The sequence below is a fragment of the Nomascus leucogenys genome, chromosome 13, assembly GCF_006542625.1.
Source record: "Nomascus leucogenys isolate Asia chromosome 13, Asia_NLE_v1, whole genome shotgun sequence".
In the NCBI taxonomy this organism is placed as follows: Eukaryota; Metazoa; Chordata; class Mammalia; order Primates; family Hylobatidae; genus Nomascus; species Nomascus leucogenys.
Window position 1 is genome coordinate 91,591,963 of NC_044393.1, and position 12,030 is coordinate 91,603,992.

At 40.5% G+C, this 12,030-nt stretch overlaps 1 gene segment (V, D, J or C); it reads left to right on the plus strand.

Annotated features, from left to right (window-relative positions):
• The first annotated feature begins 5,302 nt into the window (after window positions 1-5,302).
• Window positions 5,303-5,938, plus strand: LOC101177994. The segment is given in 2 exon segments: window positions 5,303-5,366; window positions 5,639-5,938. Coding segments are annotated over 2 exon segments (324 nt in total).
• The last annotated feature ends 6,092 nt before the right edge of the window (window positions 5,939-12,030 follow it).

The following is a 12,030-nucleotide window of genomic DNA, read 5'->3' on the forward strand; positions in this document are numbered from 1 at the left end:
ATCTAAAATTTTAAAATTTAGAACAGATCTTCATCTAAGCCAGGAACCATTCCATTCATCTATGACTTCTGTCATTTAATAGAATAAACAAAATCTGCATGTGAATCCATGCAGAACTCCAAGTTCAGCATTGTTTCTCACCATTCTCAGAGCTGGTACCTGAAGCTGCAGGTGTGCATTCTCTGCTGCACTCTGTAATGGATGAGTGGAAATTCTTCCATAAAACTTTTGTCTATTGGGAGCAGGTGAGTCTAGGCAAAGTATGGACAATTTTTTTTTTCTGGGATATCCAGTGGAAAAAAATAGAAAAGCATCATTTTTAAAGTACTGAAAGAAAAAAGTCAACCTGCAACAACCTCATTCTAGCCAGGGAAATTAGTCATTTTAAGAAAATAAGAGACAATCAGACTAGAAAGGAAGACATAACACAATCTCTAATTACAGTTGACACGACATAATCTTGTATATAGAAAATGTGAATTCTCACACACATATACATGTACACACACAACTCCACCAGATTTAATAGGCAAGTTCAGCAAGGTGCAGAATAAAAGATTAATGCCAAAAGTTCTATTGTATGTCTATATGTTAGCAATGATATGAAAATGAAATTAAAAGCAGAATTATGTGTATAATTGCAACAAAATAATAAAATATCTTGGCATAAATTAAACAAAAAAAACAGAAAAGACTTGTAGACTGAAAGGTGCAAAATATTGTTGAAATTAAAGACCTGATAGAAAGATACTCCATGTTCATGGATTGGAGGACTTAACATTGTTAAGTGGCAACACTCCCCAAATTGATCTATAGATTCATCTCTATCAAAATTTCAAAATTCTAGTTGTACTTTTTTTTTGGAAATTGACAAACCAAAGTAAAAATTCATATGGAAGTCCCAAGTACCAAGATCAGCCAAAACAATGTTGTAAAAGTAGAAAAAATGTTGAGCAACTCACACTTCACAATTTCAAAGCTTATTACTAAACTACATTACTCAAAATAGTATGGTTCTGGAACAGGATAAACATATAGATCAATGAAATAGAATTGAGAGCCCTCAAATAAATTCATAAATTTATGGGCAATTAATTTTAGACAAGAGTGCCAGCCAAGACCATTCAATGGGGAAAGAATGGTAAATGGTACCGGGAAAACTGTGTGTATGTGTAAAAGAGTGAAGTTGGATCTTTTCTCATACCATAAACAAAAAACAACTCAAAATGAATTAAAGACCTAAATGTAAAAGCCAAAACTCTTGGAAGAAGGCATAGGTATACATCTTTGTGACCTTGGTGTGTATGTAACCAGCAGCAAATCCATATGAGTCTGCAGTAAACTCAATTCTAGCCTCTAGGAGGAGAGAATTTGGCCAAGGGGCAGAAGTTTAAGGCAGAGGAAAAGACCCAGGCAAGTTTTAGAGCAGGAGTAAAAGGAAGAAAAGTATACTTGGAAGAGGGCCAAGTGGGCAACCTGAGAGACCTAAGTGCCCTGTTTAGCCCTTGACTTGGGGTTTTACACATCATCATGGTTCTAGGGTTTGTGTTTCTCCCCCCTTGATGTCTTTTCCTTGGGGCAAGCTGTCTGTGTGCTCAGTGGCCTGCCAGCACTTGGGAGGGGCTGTGCGTGTAGTGTTCTTACTGGAGTCGTGCACGTGCTCACCCTAGGGGTGTTCCTAGAGTCATATGTTAGTTAAACTCCGTCATTTAGCCTCTGTGCACATGCTTGAGCCCACTCACCCAACTCCAGAGATCTTATCGGGAAGCTGCTGATCACAGGCTCCAGATGTTTTTTTATCTATGTGGAAACTGTCTTTCCCCGATGCTGGCTGTGACTAATTATCATCTTTGAAAGACAGTTTAACAACCACCTGACCATCACCTGATGATCACCTGACATTCTGGAGTGTGTGTGGTGGGGGTCGGGGGAGGGGGAAGAGGGGGTCTCTCATGCCCTCCTCATATCTGCCTACCTATTCTAACAGGTATACGTGAAGCAGATTCGCTGTGCACTGTTACTAATTCCAAGGGATTGTGTTAATTTTCCAGGGAGAAATGCATAGCGGAGGTCATCACCATGCCAACCACCACTTCAGCCCACTGCATCTTGAACTGCAATTTCCATCACTTGCATGATTCATATAACAAGTTGAGCAAAGCAACTTTATTACTCTCGGATAGGCAGCAAAGGACAGTAGAAGCTTAGGATTCATGGTGAGTTTGTCTCTCAAGGCTCAGAAAAACTACCCAGGATGAGTGGAATCTTGCCTGCATATGCCTCATGTTGCACTGTAGCTGAGAGATGCTGAAACTGCACTCTGTCCTGGGTTTTAAACCCAGGGGCTACATTTAATGGGTTAAAGCACTGCAGGACATCCTGTTCCAAGAGAGACAAGAAGAGGCCAGGATTTTCCTGCCAGTTCCTCATTATCACAGGATGTGGTATTGCTAGCACATCCTACAGTTATTCTTAAGAACTATAAAAGAGAAAAGGGAGATCCGCATTGCCAAGGCCATTCAGGGACTTATCCTTCAGAGTAGGCAGTGACTTCTTAAATATGAAACTCAAAACTCAGGCCACCAAAGAAAAAGATATATTGGACTTAATCAAAATTTTTAAAGTCTGTGCCTCAAAGGACACTTTCAAGAAAGACAACCCCAAAATGGATATATACTTGCAAATCATATATCTCACAGGGAATTGTATCAAGCATATATAAAGAACTCTTACAACTCAATAATAAAAAGACAAATAACCTAATTTAAAAATGAGAAAGGATCTAAACATGTCTCCAGAGAAGATCTGCAAATGGCCAAAAAATACATGCAAGATGCTCAGCATCATTAGTCGTGATGCAAATAGTGAAATGCAAATCAAAATCACAATGAGATACCACTTCACACCCAGTAGGCCGTAATAAAGATACCCAGACAATAACAGGTGTAGGCATATGTGAGGAAATTGGGACCCTCAAGAATTGCCGGTGCCATTGTGTAAAACAGTCCAGCAGTTACTCAAAAGTTAAACATAGAATGACCGTGTAACCCAGCCATCCCTCTCCTAGGTATACCCCCAAGACAATAAAAAATATGTTCACTTAAAAAATTTATACACACACTTCAAACAGTATTATTCATATTAGTCAAAAAGTGAAAATATCCATCAATTGAGTGGATTAACTAAATAGGTTTTATTTATAAAATAAAACTGGTCATAAAAAGGAACAAAGCACTGATACATGCTATACCATGGATGAACACTGAAAAGCTATAGAAAGTGAAGAAGGCAGGCACAAAAGGGCACATATTGTTGGACTTCATGTATATAAAATGTCTAGAATAGGCCGGGTGCAGTGACTCACACCTGTAATCCCAGCACCACTGCACTCCAGCCTGGCTATAGAGCAAGACTCTGTCTCCAAAAAAAAAAAAAAAAAAAGTCTAAAATAGGCAAATCCTTAAAGACAGAAAATAGATTAATGATTGCCATGGGCTGTGGGAAGGAATAAATGTGAAATGACATCTGATGATAAAGAATTTCTTTCTGCGGTGATAGAAATATTCTGGAATTCATGGTGACGGTTGCAGCTTTGTGAATATACTAAAAGCCACTTAATTATATATTTGAAAGGGTGGATGTTATGGTATGTAAATTATATTTCAATTTTAAAGAAAATGTCAACACTCAACATGAAGATATTCAAAATTACAGCTCCAACATCAGAAAGAAGACTATATTTTTGGATCTCTAGGATCCTGATATGAGTAAGACCATGAGTCATTATTATTTGGACACTAAATGTTAACATGATCTTATTTATTAGTCGAAGTGTGGAGGGACCTAGAGGTGCAAGTCACACACCTAACTCCTCTGGGTTGCCTATCCAATGGAATGAGATTGTGCCTTGCTTCTTGTATCTTTCTTTCACTATGCCTGGGACAAAGTAGACTTTCACATAATTTTTATTCAATGCTACAGGATAAGAAAGGACAGGAAAATGGGAGGAAGGGGCTGGGCGCGGTGGCTCATGCCTGTAATCCCAGCACTTTGGGAGGCCGAGGTGGACAGATCATGAGGTCAGGAGATTGAGACCATCCTGGCTGACACGGTGAAACCCCGTCTCTACTAAAAATACAAAAAATTAGCCAGGCATGGTGGCGGGCGCCTATAGTCCCAGCTACTCAGGAGGCTGAGGCAGGAGAATGGCGTGAACCCAGGAGGTGGAGCTTGCAGTGAGCCGAGATCGCGCCACTGCACTCCAGCCTGGGTGACAGAGCAACACTCAGTCTAAAAATAAATAAATAAATAAATAAATAATAAAAAGGGAGGAAAGGAGATCTCTCAAACACAGGCATCCCATGCATGACTACAGAGAATGATACAGATAGGTATGCAGAATAAGGGGACCTGAGGTCAGAGGGGGGAAGTCTTTTTAGAGTTTGTACTGTGAATTACTTATATCGAAAATTCAAGTGGAATAAGCGAAGGTGACAAAAGTGAATTACAAATCTTAAAGTTCCCTGAAAATGCTTGAAGCCATCCCTTAGCTGAGGTGTGGGAGCAAAAAAGCAAACTGAGACAATATGAAATCATTTTCTATCTCAAATTTTCCCTCCAGCAATGTTGGTGTCCACTTCCCTGTCTCTTAACGGGTGCATCTATGTATCACCTCTTGTCAATACCTCTACTCAGCAACAGCCAGAAAATAGAAAGATTATATGAGCCAATAAAAGGAAAATAAGGGAACAAAAAATAAGAATAGTGGAGAGATCAGCTACTTAGGAGGCTGAGGTGGGAGGATTGCTTGAGCCCAGGAATTTGGGGCCAGCCTGGGCAAACAGCAAGACCCCATTTATGAAAAAAATGAATAACATTATCTGGGTATGGTGGCCTGTAGTCTTAGCTACTTAGGAGGCTGAGATGAAGGACTCACTTGACTGATCCTAGGAGATTGAGGCTGTAATTAGATATGATTGCACTGCTGCACTGTAGCCTGGGCAGCAGAGCTAGATCCAGTCTTGAAAAAAAAAAAAAAAAGGTGAAGAGGGAAAAAGAATGAGTAATAGAGGTGCTTACTTCACAACACTAACCTCACAAACACACACTAAGCTAGGTTGTGTGTATAGGTTAGAACAAAAGATCTACCATTTAACTGACATGTAAGATTGGTTCTCGAAACCATAGGACCCACTGGAAATGGTGACCTCACAGGAAGATGCATCTTGTAGGAGGCAGCTGTGAGGTCTGGTTCCCCAGTGTGCTATAGCAAGTGCCTTTGCCCTGCCTGCGGGCTCCCTCCATGGCCAACTCTGCTATGGACACCAGAGTTCTCTGCTGTGCGGTCATCTGTCTTCTGGGGACAGGTGAGTTTTCAGCTAAAGGATCACCATCAGTGGGCTTTGTTTTGGGCTCTACAGCAGATTCTCAAATATACCCTGAACCCCTGTGTTGACCAAATATTTTGTGAAAGGTATTGACATTTATATGAAAACAAATATTTGCATTATGGAGTAAAAAGCAAAATTCATGTGAGTTTTTAAATGAATGCAGGAGACTTCAAACAGGCTCCTTCACTGTAAGATATTCATCCTTCTGCCATTACAACTCTGTCTCATGCAGTCTCTTCTCCTCTGAGGTCTCTCAAATGCTGGCGTCACACAGAACCCAAGACACCTGGTCAGGAGGAGGGGACAGGAGGCAAGACTGATATGCAGCCCAGTGAAAGGACACAGTCATGTTTATTGGTATCGGCAGCTCCCAGAGGAAGGTCTGAAATTCATGGTTTATCTCCAGAAAGAAAAAATCATAGATGAGTCAGGAATGCCAAAGGAACGATTTTCTGCTGAATTTCCCAAAGAGGGCCCCAGCATCCTGAGGATCCAGCAGGCAGTGTGAGGAGATTCTGCAGCTTATTTCTGTGCCAGCTCACCACCCACATCAATGCAGAGCCACATCCTCTCAGTCCACAAACATCCTCCAGACCTGCCTTGGAAACAGCGGTGGGTTGGGAAGGGAAATGCGTTACCTGTACACTGAACAGGTCAGCTCTAAGGCATTCTGCAAGCTGAGGATGGAAATAGGGGAGGATTGTAGGAATAGCATGAAACACCCCAGGCTATGCTCAGAAACTGAGACTCTGTCATCCAAAGAACATAAAGATTTTTAAGAACTAGACATAATTTTTCAGTTTCCACATTGACTTAATTTGTCAGTTTCAAAACACTTAGCAGTGTAACTCTGTTTTTTACTCCATACTGTATATCAAGTTCTATATTTCATGCTTTACATCAATAATTTTATTTAATCACCAAGACACACAAGCAAAGGAAGTGCTTTCTTCATTTTCGCCAAGAGAAATTATGGTTCTAGGAGTTAATTTTTAGAAAGAAAGAGACAGACATGGGGGAAGAAAGGGGAGGGAGGGGAGGGGAGGGAGGGCAGGGGAGGGGAGGGGAGGGAAGGGAAGGGAAGGGAAGGGAAGGGAAGGGAAGGGAAGGGAAGGGAAGGGAAGGGAAGGGAAGGGAGAAGGAAACCTAGTAGGTGGCAGAAAGCATTTGGCTCAAAGGGTTATGACTTTTATCTCACATCATGCTGCTTAGCATTCTTTCAGGCATAATCCTTGTTCTGTTCCTTGCCAAGTACCTGTGCAGGTTTGTATGGATGCTAGGTTCAAGAATTCCTGCTATAAAATTACAGAACATCTGAGAGATGATGGAAATAGAGTTGGATAAATTTGTCTAGAATTTAGGGAAAAGGTCTGGCCCACAGATATTGTTCATTAGTAATGCGTCACCTCAACTTTTTGTCTTAATGTTTGTTTTTATTCTCATCACTCAACAGATATAGGCCACCTACAGAAAAAAGATTTGTTATAATTTGCTTTGATGAAACAATTTCATAAAATCAAAAGGCAGACAAAAGCAAAGTCATTTCAAATATATGTGCAGACTAAGTCCAGCCTCACCAGCTTGGAGTATAAACCATGTGACTCCACCGCAGTTTTTGCCCTTTGATTTTCTAAAATCATTTAATATACTCTTGCCCCTCCCTCACTTCACCCAAAAGGAGAAAAACCCAGAAAATCTCCCAGGAAGACAGAAGAGGGACACCGGCTGGGGAGCCTGAGAAAGATCTAGAGAGATTTCCAGAAAAAGACCAACCCTGAGACCGCAGCAAGGCTGCAGAGAAGATGGATTCCAAACTTCATGCCATTTAAAGCACCAGACATGTAATTTAAAGGCACAGTCTTCCAAAGGTAGTGCTTTACAGGGAGGGGAAAAAAAGGCAAAGAGGAAGAAAGAGAGTCTTCTGGCAATTCAATAGTGAGGAGAAAAAGAGGAAAAAAGGGGAAACTGAGAATTCTGCAAAACAAAAGGAAATCACAAATTAAGAGGACCCACAACCAGCCCCACTACAAAAACAAACAAAGCTCACTAAGGAGTCTGGATTTTGCTAGAATGATGGCCAAAGGAACATTAGACTAGGAATTTTGTAAAACACCTCAATAACACGAAAATGAGCAAGATGAAAGTAATACCCGTACAGCAAAGGAAAATATCTCACCTCTGTTCCCTGTTCTCTCATCTCAAAAGCAATCTTGAGTCAGAAGAAAACGTACGTCTACACTCCAAACAGAAATAAATACACTCAAGGAAGCAGCTGAGGATATAAGTGACCATAACTAGACCAGGACTTCAAAAACTCAGACTACAAATGGCCAAAATGAGAAGACATCAAACAAACAAATTGATTGAACTCAGGAGGGACATGAAAGAAAAAGACAAAGTTATCCCAGTCATGAAAAACAAATTAAAAGATGACCAACTGAGAATAAACCCAAATGAAAATTTAGTCAGGACATTGAACAAAGGCAAAGAAACAAGTAGGAGAATGAGAAGGACATGAGTGAAACCAGCCAGTCAGAAGGTGGTCAAAGAAGGCGAGGTCTTGGTATGATTGCATGAGGGGCCTGGAGCAGCAGCGCTGGGCTCTGTGCAGCAGGACGGCTAAGCAGTAGGTTGTCACAGTGGCCACAGCACTGCTGGCCAGACCCCAGGAGTCACACTTTCCCTGAGAGAGCTGAGGGCATAAACAATGATAAGTTCTCCAGGGGATGGACTTCCTAAATCCCCTGAGTTCATCATTACACATTCTATGCATGTAACAAAATACCACAGGCACCCACAAATAGGTACACATATTATGTATCAATGTTTTTTTAAAAAAAGGAAAAATAAATGAATTCCACACTCTTGTATAATCAGAGTGTCTACAGCACTCATAGAGTAACCCAAACCTTACAGTTGCTGGAAAGATAAAAACCAATGGGCCAATTGGAGTGAAACTCTGGCCCGGAAACGTGGGGTGCCAGCCCCCTCAGCACAGATGCAATGCAGAGTTATAGGAGGTGTGAATGACTCTGCTGTCTGTCCTGTCTCATCTGCAAAATTAGGAAGCCTGTCTTGAATATCTCTAGGAACCTCCCACCTCTTCATTCCAGCCTCTGACAAATTCTGCACATTAGGCCAGGAGAAGCCCCTGAGCCAAGCCTCTTTTCTCATTCTCTTCCAACAAGTGCTTGGAGCTACAAGGAGGCCCCCTTTCCACTATGAGCAACCAGGTGCTCTGCTGTGTGGTCCTTTGTCTCCTCGGAGCAAGTGAGTCCTGGGTTCAGGGAGAAAATTCCTATCTGGAGTGCTGCAAGTTCCAAATCTAAGGCCTCCCCGAGGGACAGCAGCATCAGGTGCCTCCCTGGGCTGTACTCAGGCATGCCTCTCTTTCTTTTCCAGACACCGTGGATGGTGGAATCACTCAGTCCCCATAGTACCTATTCAGAAAGGAAGGACAGAATGTGACCCTGAGTTGTGAACAGAATTTGAACCACGATGCCATGTACTGGTACCGACAGGACCCAGGGCAAGGGCTGAGATTGATCTACTACTCACCGATATTAAATGACTTTCAGAGAGGAGACATAGCTGAAGGGTACAGCGTCTCTCGGGAGAAGAAGGAATCCTTTCCTCTCACTGTGACATCGGCCCAAAAGAACCCGACAGCTTTCTATCTCTGTGCCAGTAGTATAGACACAGTGAAGCATGGATGTTGCCTCTCTGTGCATAAATGCGCCCAGTCCTGCTTCCCCAACCAGGTGGCAGGGCTCCTCTGCACTGTATGATGGCAGGAAATGTCACTCAGCCACTAAATAGGTTTAAAAAACTATATATAACTAAAATTCTCTATATAAACTATACATATAAAACTAAAACTATATATGTATATATTTATATATAACTAAAACTTTATATATGAGGCTAAAATGATAGTTTTATATAGTTTTTTAAACTATAGTTTTATATATATAAAACTATATATATATATCACTTTTTAAACTATAGTTTTGTAGTTTTATTTATTTATTTACTTTTTAGAGACGGAGTCTCACTCTGTTGCCCAGGCTGCAGTGCAGTGGCATGATCTCAGCTCACTGCAATCTCTGCCTCCCGGGTTCAAGCAATTTTCCTGCCTCAGCCTCCCAAGTAGCTGGGATTACAGGTGCATACCACCACACCTGGCTAATTTTTGTATTTTAGTAGAGGCAGGGTTTCACTATGTTGGCCAGGATGTTCTCGAACTCCTGACCTCAGGTGATCCACCCACCTCGGCCTCCCAAAGTGCTGGGATTACAGGCATGAGTCACCGTGCCTGTTTTAAAGTTTTATATAGTTATTTTAAAAAACTATATATATATATATATATATATATATAGCCACTTAGTGGCTGAGTGAAGTTTCCTGTCATATATGATATAGATATGATATGTTTATATATGATATACAGATATGTTATAGATATGTTATATATTGTATATAAGATATATACATATAGAGAGAGTCAGAGAGACACAGAGAAGTGAAAGTTAATCTTACAACCCCAAGCTTTTTTCTATTTTACTGAATGCTAGATGAATAGATGAATGAATGAATAGAAATGAATGAATGAATAGAAAATTTTCCCTTCTTTCAGGAAGATAAAAAAGCCTGTGGAAAGAGAGATGTAGAAGACAAACCCTGTAATCGCAATTTCATATGACGCGTGCTTTAATGAGAGACGTTAGTGGAGTATAGGAAGCAACACAGCCAATTCTGTCTGGTGACATCAGGAAGGGCGTCAAAGAGAAAGCAAATTTTGAGATGAAAGTTATTGTTCAAATTTCACCAGATGGGCAAGTAGGATTTCACCAGATGGGCAAGCACCAAAAGAGGGAGGCAGGCTAAGGGAACTATGAAAGGAAAGAGTGATGAGATAATACCAGGAAAAAAATTATCAACACTCCCTCCTCCACCGGAATATGGCAATGGAAGAAAATTTGGACAAATGAATGGAGTCAAGTTATTGAACAAAATTGAGTTCTTGTTCTAGTGGTCCTTCATTGGACATCAGTGTAGAAACATCCAAGAGACACCGTAAGTACAGGTCTGGCACTTAGAAGAGAGGGTCGGGCTTGAGAGAAATGTTTGAGTGATAGTTAAGCACACAGGTGTGAGTAAAACTTCCCAGGTGATCTTGTCTTCTATGCTTTCTCTCTTTACGCTCTGCCACCTATGCATTGAATTGGAAGGTAGGTGGTGTAAGTGGTGTTAATTCTTATGTTGACTTACAAATGTCTATTTGATCATATAATTACATTTCTAGAAATTGATGTTTCTATGTTATCCTTCAAATACAACTAAAACTGCTGGTTGAAAATTTTTGTAAAATATTGTCAGAAGCATCAGATAACCTTAGTCTGTCCTGCTGTATTGTCCTCTTTTTCCAGGGATAAGAAATTTTTTAGAAAAATATGAGTCCCTGTCCAGAATATACAAGCCTTGGATCCACGAATTTTCTTCGAATTATTTCCTGGATTCTGTGTTTAGCTTTGGATTTCTTCTTCTACATAGCCTATGGGAGTTTGACTCACACAGAGTCCCACAGAAACCAAAATACCAAAACATAGAGATGGATAAGACATTTCTCCCTGAATAGGATCTAAAGAACATTAAAATGTGGTATCATGAGAACTACAACCAGTCATTGAAACTAATGTTTTCTGACAGTAGTAAGTAAAACACTGGAAATGAGATGGCTCTAAGATACCTCACTTTGAATGTTCAGACCATATTCACAGATACCTCCACATCAGTCATTCTCTGAGCCTGAGGATGGAGCCAGGGACCTTCATGGCGGTGGCAGGGACACAGTCCCATAGTGTTATCTGTGCCCTGTGTACAAGCCATTCTCCAGAGGTGATGGGATTGGGAAAGACTGTCTGTCCAATGAGAGGAAGAAAATGAAAGGGAAGACAGTAAGAGATAGACAATCTTGTTTTTCCTTGTTTTTCTTGTCCGTGACTAGAATGGACACAAATTCCTTTCTTTCAGTGAGGAATTTATTAAAGCAGGGCATAAGAACTTAAATAGACTTCAAAAATTCTACTGTAAAACTATTAACCATTTGCTTTTTTCAGGGTAATCTTAATACTGAAAGGAACACTGTAGCTATGAAGTTTCATCATAATCTCCATTCCCACAACCAGGTTGTAAGAGAGATATCGTCTGGAGTGAAAGACAGGAAGTGGCCTCATAGCTACAGGGGCATATAGATGCCCTTCAATAGATACGTCAATATTAACACAATGCAATAGCTATATTTGTTATAAAACAATTTCACTATTGCACAAACATAATATGATGGGCGAAGTCTTAATCTTATCTTTTCTAGCTACCTGTGCCAGAGAAGTAGAACTAAATATTAAATGAAAGCACAATTGGGAGGCTGTTATAAAAATGAAAACATAGGGCTTTCAAAAAAACTTTCCAGCTCCTTGTAATTGCTACACATTTCCAACGTCGAGCCATTTAAACAAGTATCCCAGCCTGTTCAAATCAAGGAATTTCTTATGCCTCCTACAAACTATTTTCACTGTCCAGTACTTAGTATGACCACCATTACAATAGAATAAATGTAACTAATTATTCTCACAACCTC